Source organism: Telopea speciosissima, chromosome 2, assembly GCF_018873765.1.
Source record: "Telopea speciosissima isolate NSW1024214 ecotype Mountain lineage chromosome 2, Tspe_v1, whole genome shotgun sequence".
NCBI classification, from domain to species: Eukaryota; Viridiplantae; Streptophyta; class Magnoliopsida; order Proteales; family Proteaceae; genus Telopea; species Telopea speciosissima.
The window spans coordinates 79548626-79565132 of NC_057917.1; the positions used below are offsets into that span (position 1 = coordinate 79548626).

At 38.2% G+C, this 16507-nt stretch overlaps 1 protein-coding gene across 2 annotated transcripts in view; it reads left to right on the forward strand.

Moving 5' to 3' along the window:
• Window positions 1–2347: 2347 nt before the first annotated feature.
• The window catches only part of LOC122652155 (thiamine transporter 1-like), a 33575-nt gene continuing 19415 nt past the window's right edge, over window positions 2348–16507 (forward strand). Inside the window, exons 1-5 of one of the 2 annotated variants that reach the window (XM_043845830.1) lie at window positions 2348–2522; window positions 4501–4606; window positions 9504–9587; window positions 11214–11300; window positions 13718–13772. In XM_043845830.1, the coding sequence (XP_043701765.1) occupies window positions 9525–9587; window positions 11214–11300; window positions 13718–13772 (205 nt within the window). In that variant the 5' untranslated portion in view covers window positions 2348–2522; window positions 4501–4606; window positions 9504–9524. The remainder of the gene's footprint in view (window positions 2523–4500; window positions 4607–9503; window positions 9588–11213; window positions 11301–13717; window positions 13773–16507) is intronic. The other variant, XM_043845829.1, reaches the window with a different exon arrangement.

Sequence of the window (16507 nt, forward strand, 5' to 3'; positions counted from 1 at the left end):
AATAGCCCAGGCGGTCCAAATCTTGACCCGCACTTTTAGGACATCAAGGGAAAGGGTAAATAAATAAAATTAAGGGCTAGAACTTACTATTTCCTTGTCATGGTTCGTCACCCATGACCCCAAATAGTTTCCTCCACAGGTAAACCCGTATCATGGTCAATAATTTTGTAGCTGGGTTTGACCACCAGTGAGAACAGCTCACCAGCATACGTGGCAGTGATAACCACACGTCACGGAGAAGAAATAATATTTAATTATGATCTGGGGTGCGGGTATAACAAGAATAGTATATACCTTTCAGAAAACTGACCCCATAATGATGGATTTTTATCTGCTGCTGTTGTACTGACACGCTCCTTTTTGTTGTTGTACATACTTAGATGCTTGATACGTGTCTTTTGACTGATCCAACGATCATAAAACCAAAATGAAAATTTGCTTTTTCTTGTTTTCATGTTTGCTTTTTAATTTTTTCTATTTTTTTATTTTGTTTTTTCATTTTTTGAAAATTTACCTGCCATGCTTCTTTAATCTTCGGCTTAATTCAAGAGGAGTATAAATGTGTTGGTTGTTGCTATACAAAACAGAATGACAAAGTGAAAGCTTACATAAGTATGTTGTTTGTACTCTTGATTCAACTGGTGTGGAATATGAAGTTGTATGTAATTCCTATGAGTCTATGGTTGAATGCAGTTGCAGGAAATTTAAGTCGTTTGGTATCCTATATTGTCATATTTTGAAGATTTTAGATTTTTTAGATATTAAGTATATTTCTCAAACATATATTATGAGTAGATGGACAAGTGTAGCAAGAAGCATGTCAATGGAAGATAACAATAGTATACAAATTGAGGAAAATGTTAATTTGGATTGTACAGAATGTTATTGAATGTTTTATCGTAAAAATTACAAGCAAATTTGAGAAAAATGAAAAAGCAAAATAAAAAAAACTGACAAGCTAAAAAGCAAACGTGAAAAAAAAGAAAAGGTAAAATCTCAATTTGATTTTATGACCGTTGGATCAGTTAGATACACATGTCAAGCTTCTAAGTATGTACAGTAGCTAAATGAAACGTGACAGTACAGCAGCGTATAAAAATACGGGTGGGGATGGAATGGCTTTACCCGTAGCTGATGCGTTGAGAGAATAAATGATGAAAGGCTGACACTGTCACTTTGTGGTAGATACAGTTGAGAGGGGCATGAGAAAAAAGAGGAGCCAGAGGTAATAATGGCTCCCAAGAAAATAAAGTGGGCCTAGCACCAGAGGAAAGGGTATTACGAGAATAGACTTTTTTTTTCTTTAGTGTTTTGGTAAAAGATATTTCATTGAGAAAGGCAAGCATCAGCCAAGGATTCCTGGTTACAGCTTCTTTTTAGGATCCAAGGAGTGGAACATGACCAACAAGTTCGGTATGTAACGAGCAGAGCCTTCCAAGCTAAGGAGTGGGTCACGGCATTTAATTCCCTAGGAATAAAAGAAAAAATACAGACAACACGTGTTGCAGTTAACCGCAGGATATCATGGATCATTCCTTCCACGTGGAAAGGAGGACACGAGGGTGAGCGCTAGTTGAGAAAGTCGATGAGGTTGGCGCAATCTGATTCCACTGCAACCTTGAGCCAGTGATTATCCACAGCCCACTGTACACCAGCTCTTACTGCCAGAGCCTCCCCCATAAGCGCGTCCTCAAAATCCATTGGTTCGGAGCAGGCAAATATAATCACCCCGATATGGTCTCTTGCAATGAACCCCACTCCTCCACCACTAGAGTCAATTGGGCTTGCTGCATCAGAGTTCACCTTGATGAACTCAGGATCGGGAGGAGCCCATTGGGATGGCCCAGTATGATTTCCATGGGGTGTCTTGAGCACTGGGTTGGTATGGTTGGAGATGTCCCAGTATTCTCGGAAAGCTCTGTGGGCCTGATGCATTACCTCCATTGGGGTCCGTTGAACGCCATTGAAAAGGAGATCATTCCTATCTCGCCAGAGTTGCCAGCAAATGAAGGAGACTTGGCAGAGTACTTCATTCCTCCGAGCTTTTGAATCAAACTTGATCTTTTCCCATGTTTGGAGAAGGCCGGAAAGGGTAGGAAAGCGTATAAGGAGAAATTGACCAATGCATGATGAGTAGAGAGGGAGCAGGCATAGCTCGTGAAGGCTGAACCTTTTAGAATTTTCAAAGCGTGCATGATGAGTATCGCATTGTATATATTCCGACATTTTGCAAATTAAACTGCCCAATAACGCCCAAGGAGGCACACTTGCCGGGAAATCCTTCTCCCTTCCCGGCGACTACTGAAACGATTGCTACTTAACAGAAACGGACAGAGAGAAAGAGAGAGAGAGAGATGGAAGGGGTTGCATCCGCGATAAGGTCGTTTTTGCCAGACCAGAGTTTGATTTCAAGATCACTACTAATGGTTATTCTGGTGTACTCGTTCTTTTCTCATTTCCTTCCTATCGAGCCGTATCTTGTGCCTTACTTAATTTCTGTTAAGCATTTCACCAACTCTCAGGTTTCAATTCTACCTCAGCCCTTGTTCTCTTTTCTGATGGTCATATTTATTATATTTTTGTTTTGTTCTACACTAGTAATAGTTTCATCAAACAAATCACAGCTTTGTGTTTGTGGGATTCCTCTGTGCTAAAGAGCGAATTAGGGGTTTATTTTCTATCAAAAAAAATCAAGGGTTTATCAGTTGTAATTGTTATTGACAAAAATGAAAATATTAGGTGGTGGCAACAGAGATTCTTTGTGAAACGACGAAAATTGGTTTACTATTGCATTGATAGACTGAAATTGCAGAATTCGAACTGTAAATTCCGTAACTAGTATGATGTATGTGTTTTGATGTCTTGGACAATTATGGAGTTAACATCCGTATGGATATTCCAATTTTGTGGAACTGGTAAAAGACAGGGTTCAAGAAAGGTAGATGGGATAACCATGGTTCAAGTGTTTGTGATGCACCTACTTTGTTCCATAGATGTACAATGGAGAATGGGCATGGCTGCATGAGGATAGGTGGATAACAGTTGCACAGAAATAATTCATAAAAAGAAAATTATCGTTGTTGATTTCCTTATATATTCATAAAAAGTGAATTTTAGTAATCATATACAGCTGCTAACAAGGTGCTTGTAAATATTTGCAAGTTTTAATTAGGCTTTTAAAAATATTAGGATCAAAATAATTTCATAATAAAATTATTAACAAAAAAATGATACTAAAATTGACTGGACTCTTACTCGATGCCATGAAGGCCTGGCCCTTTGTCTTATTCAATTTTAATATCTTTTTGTTTAGAGTGGATTTGATTTTACTACAGTCAAATTTCACTCCAAACAAACAAACTTGAAATACTAAAATTACTCCTCTGACGGAAATATTGGGGCGATGGATAAACCAAAAACAAAATGTCGTTTGTCCCAACTAATCCAATGGACTTGTGTTTTTGCCCCTTTCAGTGTTATGTACATACACTTGGAACTGTGTTCTTTCTGCAATTCCTACTCCTGATCAGACTTGCCTGTGTTGGTTTTTTTTTTATGTGTGTAATATTGTTCTGAGGGACTAAATTCTTTCTTATTAAGGATGGTAATTCTGTCCTCCCATGCCAGCACAACTAATAAATCAGTTGGTTTTGGATTTGCACCTCTAGCACAGTTATTAAATAGACTGGGGATCAAGCAGAGGTCACGGACCTGAATCACCTGATTAGTATTATACTTTTTGGAACCCTCCCAAACCTGCCCAATCACCTGGTGAAAGTATCTTTATTATAGTTAAACGGTTTATAACTTTATTATATATAATATTGAATTTATTCATTATTTTGTGTTTTTTTACTTTTACTTGGGTGCCCAAATTTTGCAGTAATAATTGAGAGGGTTTGGGCATATTCTAGCCCCATGGCATTCAATTATTGTTCAGATTTTGAATACTAGCTAAACTTGTCCAATTTCCAATCCCACTGATCATCTCCATTCCAACAGAAACAAAGCCTAAAAAAGGAAAAAGTGATACAGGTCAAGCGGTAGCAACACCGACAGGAAATCCGCCATATGGTTGACCAGGTGGAGCCTGAATTTTATTGATAGGTAGTTGGCAGCTTCTTGTACCCATTTTCCAAATTTGAGTCAAGACAGATTATGCCTCCAATCAAAATTAAGTAAAGAAAAAGGGTTAAAAAGGCTAATACTTGAAGATTTCAAACTGTAGAAAATACAGGGAAGAAGAGACTATACATGGTGGGCCCAATACAATTGAAATATAGCACTGGATTTGAAGTTTGGCTAATACAGGCTGGACTCTTCCCATCCAATGGCTTGATTGGCCAGTCATATGGCAAAAATTGGGTGCCACATGGAACATTTGTTTATTGATGTCAAGAGAGCCCACAAATGTTTTATCAAGAGATTATCATTGTTAGGTGTCCATGTAGGAGACCGCAAAGATTGATTTCTAAGAATTGGTGCTTTGATTTGCTGCAGGTTACAATTGACATATTTCCTTATGGTGTTTATGCTCAACTTATTTTTACATTGCTCATGGCACCCGCTTGCTTTTATCTCTCACACAAAGTGGTTATAGTTCTGGGTAAGATGCCATCATTGGTTTTGTTTAATGTCATGCAAATTATTCTGTTGAATATTCCTCCATATGTCCTACTATACTTTCAGTAAATTTTGCTGCTATGCTAACTGTGATTACCGTTCTTGTAGGTAAAATTAAACTGTGAAATCAAATCATTGAATATAAATAATTTTCATGTGATGACTGTGATATGCCACTGTTATAACCATTTAGGGATATGCTTTCAAGTTGTTTTAGAATGTTATTTTTGGCTCCCACAAATCCTCAACTTCATTTTTTCCCCATCCAGTCAGGTTCTTCAACACATCTTAGATTCACATTATTGCTATTGCTTCTGTATCCATGCAGCACTTGTTAAAGGGTAACTTCAGAGTTTTGTATGTACAATTTGAATTTTCAAGACAATATTAATTAGCTTAATAGAATATCTTTTCCTCTATCATTTATTAGGCCTCTTGTTGGGAGAGGCAAGGCTGTGATAGAGATTAATATCGAAGCCAGTAAGAGAAAAAAAAGAAGAGATCTAAGAACTTATTGGATGAGGCTGTTATAGTTCATGTAGTAAGGATACTGGGTTATTATTTTGTATTTTGTTTTTACCTTTTTACCTCTCTTGATTATCTTATGTTAGCGTGGGGGCTAGGTGTGTAATTTCATTTATAAGGCTAGGTGAATCAATATAGGGGAGAGAAATTTATTCTCTCCCACAACTCTCACCGCCAACTTCTCTTGTTCTTCTTCCTCTTCTACCTCTCATTCTCATCTTCTCTCTTCTTCTCTTGTTCTCTTCCAATCTTTAGATTTCAACTTGGTATTAGAAGAACCCCTCCGGTTCTGGTTTGAGAGTTGTGCTACAAGTTATCCGCTTCCTTTCCCTCTCTTTGGAACCTTAGGTTATAAAGGGATTGCAAATAAGAGCCTGCCATGTGAAAACCTTGAAGAAATCATGAGATTAGTCTTGGGTGAAGACTATCGAAGCACCAAGAGAAGATCTCTTGTAAAGATGTGGCTGTTTGGAGCTCAAATCAACAAAGAGCAGAGAAGGTAAGGTTACTGCCAGCTCAGTGCTCTCTCTCTCTCATCCGGCATCCGTTGGAGGTGGGACTGGGCTTGTTAGAATCGCCCAAGGGTCCCCTCCACCCCCATGGTCGCGTTTGTTGAAGAAATGAGTTGTTGGAGCACAACTCACTTCCCCTGGACTGACAAGTATCGTCAGCATTATGTTTCTGCTCTTTCTTGTATTTGAAATGCTATGTGTGATACTTTCGGTTGTTGTGTGTTGGTGAGCTACCTTCTTTGGATCCTTGGAGTTGTCATAGAATGATGCTACACCTTGAAAGGTGTATTTGAGTTGGGTTTATCTTCTTGCTAGAATTTTTCATCTTGGTAGAATTTTTCAGAGTACTGGGAAGGTGTATCTGGGTTGAGTGTGTACTCCCCATTTGGTTTGGATATTAAACCTACTTTCTAAGTGTGTTCCTACATCATGTCAGAGGTCCGTGGACCTATGAAAGCTTCGGCTAGTGGTTTGAGTAGTTCCCATCCCACTTAAATTGCCTTTGAGAACCCCAACACCCAGATCTCTTTTGTAAAGTTGGACAACACCAACTATTTGGACTGGGCTCACTTAGTGAAGCTTTCTCTGCGAAGTCATACATTATGGGTACCATTAAGGCTCCTAATTCAAGTGGTCCAACGTATCAGAAATGAGAGACCAAGAACTCAATTGTTATGACTTCGTTGATTTTTTCTATGAAACCTAAGATTGGTAAAAGGTTTATGAGAAAGGAGACTGCCAAGGATATTTGGGATAGTGTTTCTAAAACTTTTGACCGAGTGGGTGACTCGGCTAAGGTCTACCAATTCCTACAGAAAGTCATCACAATGAAGCAGGGAGACAGGACAATCTCTAAGTATTATAACATAGTTATTGGTCTTTGCCTCTTTGGGAGGAGTATGTCCATTATAGGGACCTCCAATTGTCCAACCTAGAGGATGAAACAAAGGTATATTGAGCACTTGTAAAGGAACGTATCCTAATTCTCCTTGGTGGGCTGAACCCAGAATATGAAACAATACAGGTGCAAATCTGGGGTTGTTCACCTCTTCCCTCTTTAGATGAAGTTTGTAGCTACTTGAAAAGTGAGGACACCTGAAGAGTGGCCATGGAAACTCTACCATCGTTGAGCCCTATACTCTTACCTCTAGCTCCCACAGAGATTGGCGAGGTGGTGGAAGAGGCCAAGGGCTACCCCGTGGGGATGACGGAGATGGACTCAGATGTGACCATTATTGAAAATCTGGGCACACTAGAGAGAGGTGTTGGGTGCTTCATGGCCGTCCCCCTAGTATGCGTGGTGAACCAGTAGTATGTGTGGTGGCAAGAGGGGGAGAGCTAGAGCACGCATCGTGATGGCTGAAACTGAACCTATGGGATATCCATTTGGACTACAGGCATACCATAATTCCCTCACATGGGAGGATATTGAAGCTTTTTGACAGGTTATGTCACAACTGGGTAGCTCTGCTTCCACACACACAGTATCAGATTCTTCGGCTTCAGCATTGTAGGTCTCTACATCGGTTCCTTCCACTGCCTCTTCTTGGGTCATTGGGTTCGGAGCCATCGATTATATGACTGGTACATCTCCGTGTTATGATTCATATTCGAGCTGCTCTAGTAGGGATAAGGTTAAGGTCATTGATGGTTCCCTTTCCTCTATTTTTGGTAAGCACAGTGTTCATTTTACTCCTTCTATTTCCCTTGACTCTATTCTTCATGTTCCTAACTTTGCCACTAATCTCTTATTTGTGAGCCACTTAACCAAATCTTTGAATTGTTGTTATTTTTTCCCCTTGTCATTGTCTTTTTTAGGATTTGGTGACAAAGAGGATTATTGACAGTGGACGTGAGGAAAAAGGCTTTACTTTCTTGAACCCAGAACATCTTTTTACCTATAGCTCAATCCTATGTGTGTGGGCATAGTGATAAAAGTATTGTTGATTCAATGGCCATCCCTCTTTTGGTGTTATGAAAAAACAGTTGCTTCACTTGTTTTTTCTACTTCTCCTTTCCATGTATTTTAGTGTGAACCATGTTTGTTTGCTAAACATTGTCGTTCCTCTTATCATTACCATGGTAACAGATTTGCTGTTCCTTTTCATGTTGTGCATCTGATGTTTGGGGACCTGCTCCCACCACTTCTTTATTTGGCTATTGATATTTTGTCTCATTTGTTGATGATTGCTCTCGCACCACCTGAATTTTTTTGATGAAACATGAAGTGATGTTTATGATGCTATCAAAAATTTCTATCACATAATTTGTACTCAATTTGATACTAGAATTAAAATTGTTCGCTCTAATAGAGGGGAGAGTACATGTACGGTTTCCTTTATAAGTCTAAGTGAATCAATATAGGGGAGAGAAATCTATTCTCTCCCACAACTCATCACCGCCAACTTCTCTTCTTCTACCTCTCATTCTCATCTTCTCTTTTTCTTTTCCAACCTTTAGATTGCAACTGAGGCGTGTAGTCACTGCCCTTAAAGAAGATTTTCCCTCTCAAAGATGATATTCAGTGTAGAAAGGTGTTCTGGCGACCTGCTCTCAGGATTCAATAGCTGTAGCTTGCTTGCTAAGGGTTCACTTCTTAAATAACTAGCCTCAAGACGAAAAACGAAGTACTCTAACTTGAAACCCTAACTTGATAGTAGTTGCAGAGAATGGAGAAGAGAAAGAAATCTAAGGAATGCTAAAAGTTTATGTCTAGAGGGAAATTACTCCCTTATATAGTACTTCAAGGGAAAGGAATGTTGGTAGCTTACAAAGCATGCTAACTCCCTTAGCTCCCTATAGCAAAAAGTCCAGCCAAGAACAAAAAAGGAGATTCAAACATATTCGTTGGTTGGACTTGTTGCTATGGGAAGAGATGGTTGTTAACCCATCTCTTTAAAAATATAAATGTCAAAGAGCAAAATCATAACGATAGGGACCTAGGCAGGCCAACCCATCTCTTTAAATATAAGGTGAGTTAACCTCTTATCCATAAGCAATGTGGAACTAAACATTATAAAAGATAAAATACACAAGCACAAAAGAGACGGAAACCAAAATTCAAATTAGAGTAGTGATTAGCTCAAAAGGTGGGAAACAAAGACATAAACAAGTCAAAAAGGAGATTCAAATGCTATGACAACAATGCAAGAAATAAAAAATAAATAAAATTTTGAATCGCAAAATCATACCAAATACAACATTTCACTCCTGTTTTCATTTTGTGTGTAAGTTGAGAGAAAGTCTTTAGATTTGGTATGGACATGCACAATGGAGGCCTTTGGATGCTTCGGTGAGGAGGGGTGACATGATTTAGATTGGAGGAATTAAAATAGCCAGGGGTACGCCTAATATGACTCTAGAAGAAATGGTGAGGAACGACATGCATAGCTTAGGACTAGTAGCAAATATGGCTTTGAATAGAGTTGATTGGCAAAAGAGGATCTATGTAGCCGACTCGTTTACTTGGAAGAAGGCTGAATTGAGTTGTATGGAGTGTTCTTGATGTGTAAGATACTATAAAAGTAAAATACAAAATCCTTAAGGACAAGTTGGATGTGGGTGAATCTAGATTGTATGTGCAACAATTCTACTATTTTTTTATATGTTGATATTATGTTATAGTTTACTTCTTGTCCAGGAACCTACTATATTCTTTTCATATTTTTGGTTCTTTTTGCTTTGAAGAACAGAGGAGAAAAATAAAGAATAAATCTTTCTGTTCACTACTATGACATATTTGATTTCAGTGTAAACTTTTCAAACAGAAGCAATATAGAATAAGTTCAAACATCCATATAGTTCAAAACATTTTATCTAAAAAGATGTTAGTATGTTGTGGAGATACTCTTAGGGGCTTTTGGGATGCTCTTCAGTTACTTCATCATATGGTGTGGGCAATCTCTTCTTGCAGTGCAAATTATTCAGGTATATCTCTCCTTCTTTCGTTTCCCATCTATATGCAAGAGATTGTTGACTATTATACCTCTAATATTGTTAAAGGTACACCTCAGGCTTGAGGAAAAGTGAGACACACCTAAGGTGCCTTGATTCATTTCCAGGTGCACGCTTCAAAGGAGAATGACCTTGGTGTGACCCTGAGATACTCTCAGCTGTCCTGACTGAGGATTCTCTTTGAAGTGTTACCTGTGCGTGTGAGTCGGTTCTGCTGCACGCTCTTATTCTGGTCTATAATATTGTTACAATGTTACTGAGCCAGGCTGAAAACATCTTCAAATAACTCATTATTCTTTTGTGACATGCCATATCCTAATACCCACTGTTAAATGATGCCCTTCATAGAAGATAAGATATCAACTCTTCTTAAATATTTTTTTGATTATCATTTTGATGCAAAGAAGCCTGAGAATAGGTTAAGCATGTCAACACTGACTCTAGCTACTTGGCTCTTTTCTTCTTTATTATTTAATCCAACTAACTGAGGCATTTCTTGCTTTCTTAAAGTATACACCACCAATTTTACTCCTAAGTATTTTAGCTAATTCTTTTGTGAATAAAATCAAACATCTTACCTTATGAATTAATCTTTTCTAATTCTAATGTAGAACTGAATTCGAAGAATTAAAATAGTACCAAAACAAGATCTTTTCACAGAGAATAAGTTCAGATTAGGAGATTTCAAATAAGTGTATAATGCTAGGCCCCTTTACAAACTGTGATGTTATCTGAATCTTAGAGAACCAGTAGAGAAGTAGATAGATAGAGAGGAGAGGAAGAATAAAGTAGTCGAAGGAGAACAGAGAAAGCTGGATGATAGATAACCAGCACTATCGTACCAGTGCCAATGTATATATAACAGATAAAAACAGATTCTTAGATAACTAAACCTAAGACCAACTCATAATAGGAAACTGAAACCTAAATCTAATTACAATAAGAAAAGGAAACAACTAACGCACTTAACTAGAAACATGACCCCATAATGCTGAGGTCCATGGACACCCATAGACCTCCAACCGAGACTACACTCTAGTACAAACTTATATAGAAAACTCAAAAATAGACTCAAAATACTAAAAAGGGAAGGCCTATCCCAATCCTTAACTAATAAGGTAACCTAAATTCTCTAGGAAACTGAAACAAATAAATAAAGACACTAATTAATTAATCCCGTATGCCTAGCCTATACCCATATTATAGGCCCATTACAAAGAAAACCCATTGAACGAAAGGTCTAATACATATAGAATCCAATCCAAGGCTTATTTCCATTACAATAAGCTTATTTAGGTGATCTAACTGCATCACATATCCCCTTGTTATAACTTACAATAAGCTTATATTGCACCTTGTTGCAGCTTGTCATATCTTAAGGGGTTAAAATTGGCAAAAAGATTATAACCGTGCTGAGATCTTGGTAATTGGGAAAATGAATGCTTTATTGTTTATTACTTCTTTTGACGAATGTTGAATGATCATTGTTTGTGACTATTTATAAATTTTATGCATGAAAAATATGTAGGTTTTCATGATAAACAGAAATGAGGTTGTACCTACTACTTTTGTACTCATTTTTTCATTCTCATCCTTCAGATCACATATGGATTTGGTGCGGCAGCACGCATGGCCTTCTCATCATATATGTTTCTTCTTGTACCAGAAGAAGAATATCAACGCATGGTACATACTTTCCATTTTACAACATGTAGGCATAGATATATATATTTTTTTGACGTTCTATGTGGAAAGAGCTTTCAGTCAAACAGTATCAGGGGTGTTTTGTAATCAAGTCCAACTTGATCTTTCTGCAAATGATTAAAATCTTCAATGGAGTTCACTTTTGTCTACCATATAACTTATGTGACATTATTTTATTTTAGTTCCCTTTATCTATGACCATAAATTTGTTGGAGTTTCTAAAAAGATGGAGTAAGTAATGTGACTAAAAGTAATATTTATCTGCATTAGTAGTATCTTAGCTACTATCCACAAAAGACACTCATTTATCCCATAGGCCTCTTTCTACATGGGCAGATTCTAGATAATTTACTTCGGAAATATCTCAAACTTGTTGACCCTATTAGCTTAAGGCGTCGTTGAGGATTGTGATATAGCTTAGGCATTGGATTGTGAAATAGGTATAGCTTTGGATTTTTGGGTAAAAGTTGCACTACTCTTTGCCCCTTTACGTTAACTATTTCCTATGTTTTACTTCCAACTTCTGCTTTCCGACTTCTGTTCTTTGTGTGGACTATTATAGATTGTATTATTACTTGATTTGGTTTTCATTTGTTTTAATCTTTTCTTCTCCAATATTTAGTACAGTCTACAACAAGTAGTCTTCTTATATATTAATTTTTTTTTTCTTAACTCATAAGATCTTGTATCTGCTTATTCTTTAGTTAGTTACTCTGTTCCTAATCTTTGTTAATCTGTTTATCACTTTGTTTATTACAGTTTTCTTCATTATATGGGACTCACAAGCACTAGGCACCATGCTTACAATTTTATGCCTAGCAGCCTTCGACTTCGTACTTGTGCCTTATTTTTTTTATGTACTGTTATTACTGTTGCTGTCTTTCTTTTAACTTATTTTATAATCCATATCAACTTTATCTTGCACTATTTCTTTCTCTGATATTGTTCTTTTCTCTTTAATTCCTTCTGAGGTGTGTATCTGCACCTAGAACAGCACTAACAAAGAAGTTTAAGTGGTGGTGCTGCATCAGATTTTTATCAGAGCCTAAACATAGTGCTAAGCCATGGAGGGGGTAGAGGCAGACTACGGTTTTCTAAAACCCAAAGAATGTTCTTTTCTTCAGTTTTCCAGAACAAAGCATTGCTACTTATTATGGCATCCATAGTTATTTATACGGTTTCTCTATCCATGTGGTTCCCTAATATTACAAAAGGACCATATTACCCTTAAGTTGTCATATGACTTCAAATGAAAAATTATGACAGTAAAATTGGTCCATAAAGAATTTATAGAAAAAAATAATGGCCCATAGACAAAATAAGGCACATTAGTAAGCCTAAGGCTGTAAGCTTAATCTTCTTAAGAATGTGGCCTAGTGCTTATGGACCCCATATGCTACTACATCCTGTGAACTTGTTAGTTGTTAGTTGTTACTGCATTAAGAAATGTGGCCCAAAACAAATTACTTGAGAATTTGTTTAGGAAGTGCAAGGAGTGCCCTAGGGGATATATTGGTTATATGTTTTGAGATAAACTTTACAAAGGGAGCATTAATCACTTGAAGCTTCATTTGGTTAATACACAAAAGTCCAACTATGAAGGGCATAGTTGTCACGGCGTCTAGGCGATCCAAGGTGTTGGAGAAGGTCCAAACACAAGGCGATCAAGCTGCCTGGACGTCTAGGTGACGCCTTGACAACTATGATGAAGGGTACAATTGGTAGGTTTGAGATCTTGACTAGCCCGAATCAGGAGATTCAGGACAGTCCAAAAAGTGGTGTGTTTGGATAGCTCCTCAACACTGGATTTTGGGAGCCTGGGGGCCTAGAAGCCAGAATTTAGAAGTGGGGGGAGCACCTTGAACTCAAACCTACCAAATGTATCCTCAGCACCTTGAGATTCTTTAGCTTCTGTCAGGTGGCAGGGAAACCCTCTTATTGCAGATTGAAATCTAGTGTTTTACAAGTATCCTCAAAAAGAACCAACATGGTAACGATTAAGTTGTTCCTGTTCTCTTCTTTTTCCTCCTCCTGCCTCTCTAGCTGGCTTGACCCTTGACTCCACTACTGGAAAAGCGCTAACGCCCTTGTGTCCCTTGTGTGGGTGATGCCTCTTCTATTAGTGCTGCTTCCTCCAATGCCTCCGCTCGGTCAACCGTCTCTGGAATTGCAGCCTTCTTCTCTCTCTCTCTCTCTCTCTCTCTGTCTGAAATTATATCTCTGTGTCGTTGAGAAGTTTCATTTGTTGACATTTACTGGTCTTCTAATCTGTGTGTTCTGCTTGCAGTTCTGGCTTTGGATTTCATTCTGAAATCTTCAAATTGTTTAAAAAAATTAACATTAATCTGCAAACCAATAGTTTTCTCCACGTGATACTAAGATATGCATTTATTTTGCAGACTAGTTTGACTACAACAACGTCACTTTTATCTTTTGTGTTAGCTTCTGAACTGAGTATGTACTATATTCTTTACTTAGAAGCAGATCTTCATCCAATACATCTTAGCTTGTATTTTATTATATCATTCCATTTTTCTTATTATGAGCAGACTTTGCATGCAAGGATTTACATCCAAGTATTATAGGATCCCTATGTGAACTAACTGATCTGGCTCTATATTGGGCGATAATTAGGGAGGAGTAGTGGTATCTTCAGTATCAGCTGGATAGTGCTGGCCAATTCCAAACTGGATTGTCCAATCCGCTGCATCTGGTCCTGATACTTAAATCCTATATTCATTATTGAAAACATCTATGGTATAGACCAAATTTTATTACATTTAAGATACTAGGTTGCAACAAATTCAATATTAATTGCTAGAATATGAACATCTAAATCAGATTACCTATGCCTAATGTCTTAAGCAATCAAGCAAACAGTAACTATGTGAAGAGTGTGTTGATCTGATTTGAATCAACAGCAGATGGGCTCATCTGGAGTTATTGAGATAAAGTTTCATGTTTGTGAAACAAAGGTTGATTAAACTTTAAATAGGAAACACATTCAGGTTTTAGAGATCAGATCAAATGATCAATACAGGACCAGCTAAATAAAAAAATATTCGATTCTGGGTCAAAATCAAGCATGGCCAAATATACAAAGCAATTAAAGTGTTATATTGAGCCTTGATTAGGAAGAGGTTGTTGAGCACAAGATGCATTGTGCTAGTGTTGTCATTGTTGCCAATACACAAGAGCAGAGCATGCACAAGTTTGTCTGAGCAAGCAGTGCAGTGAGTTGGCCAAGCATGCAAGAGCATTGAGTGGTTTACCTAGTGTGAGTTGGACAGATGGAGGCTTCTGAGCTCAAGGGAAGACTATTGTGGAAGAGCAGAGCAGATCAAGACTGGAATAGTATGGGCTGACATGGTTGGGCTTGGTTGACAGTCAAAGCATGTAGATGGTGTGGCATATAGTCAGCATCATGGTTGTTATGAGCAGATGCATGAGGAAGACTGTCATCCACAGTGCAGTGGGCAATCTGTTGAGCAGATGGTATAGCAGCAGACGGAGTGTCAGAGCAGCTGTAGAGGCTGTTGTGGTATGGCTTGTGGAGCAGTAGGCAGTTGAGCTGGTATGGTTGATATCATTTTGAATTGGCAGTTGGCACCTTCTGAGGTATCCATGGTTGCCAACATACTCACATGGGTGTGTGGCATTACAAATACTAAGCACACAAGTTGCAAGGGAAGTGTTAAAAGCGGAAGTCTGCAAGGTTCATGGTGAGGTCTGAGGACAGTAAATAGATTAATAGATTGCATCATATCTTCACAGTTCACACCGGTTCTTTGGATGGTGAAGTAGTAATCATGAGACTTGTAACATTTCGAGTCAGATTTATGTGGCTCGAGTATTCAGCAAATCCCAGTCTGGAAGAGGAAGTCATGGGTTGGAGAACAGTTCTTGTACACACTGCTCAGTATACTATTTTTGCACATACAGTACTTTTATGAATTTTTGGAGCTGTCCTCCATTGAGAATTTGTGGAAGCTCAAAAGTCAAAACATGGGAAATGAAGATCTCTGAGTTAGCTTTCCAAAAGAAGTTGTATCAAATCGATCCGTTATCAGAGTGGAAAGTTATGGCTTGATCATGAGGCCTGGTGCTAATGCTTCAGGAAGACTGTCTGCACATCAATCGGTTTCAAGCTAAGTTTTGGGACCTGTGCACTCAACCTGGGTTGATAGTGATAACATGATAGTTGTAGCCCTTTGTGTTAGCTTTCATTTGGAAAAAGAATCAAGTCAATCAGAGCTAAGATATTGCCAAAAAAAAATCAGAGTTAAGATGAGAGAGATATGGCCATTTGAGTGAGCAGAGGTCGACTGCCGAACTGTATCCGGCTGACCGGATGCACTATTCTGGCAAAAGGCACCCTGAGACCAAGCGTTCGATCGGTTCTGCCCATAAACAGGATTTTGGGGTTTTTAAGTGTCTATTTTGATTGGGGGATGCAATAAAACCCTAGGGCTTTGAGAGAAACCTTGAGGGAGAGTCTTTGAGCTTGAGAGGAGTGATTTCATGAGGAGATGAAGCTCCAATGATGCGTAACCCAAGAAGCCCTAAATCTTCTATGTTCTATTATTGATTCCAATCTTTCAAGAGAAGATTTGTTATTGTGCCTTCAAAGAATACAATCATACATCAAGGGTTTGAAGAAAGCTCAAGATTGAGAAGAAAGAAAAGGAAGGAGAGCTCTCAAGAGGTTGAATCCAAGAATCCCAAATCTTCCATGTTCCATTGATGCTTCCTAGCATTCAATTGAAGAGTTGGTGTTGTGCTCTCAAGAAGACATTAACAGGTTGGCGAAGAAGGCTTGATCATATAAGTTTTATATTTACTTATGGTGTACTTGTTGGTTAGTATTTTTAATTTGAATTAAAAATATTGTCCAAAAGGCATCTTTGATAGATTTCCCAATGGGATCCCACTTCTTCCCAATTTTAACAACCATGGGATTCCGTGTGGCATTATCCAATTTAGAAGTAAGAGAGAGAGAAGGGAAGTTACCCAAAGTTAGGAAACTGAATTTGGGTTTCCAAGAAATAAGGAGGTAGGGTGGACGCCACTGGACAGCCTGGTCGACAAACACTCCCAAGCCCTTCCTCCCTACCGTACTCGTTCTCCTCTCTCATTCTCACTTCCTGCGATTAGGGTTTTCACTACCCAATTCCACAGTGCTTCTCTCT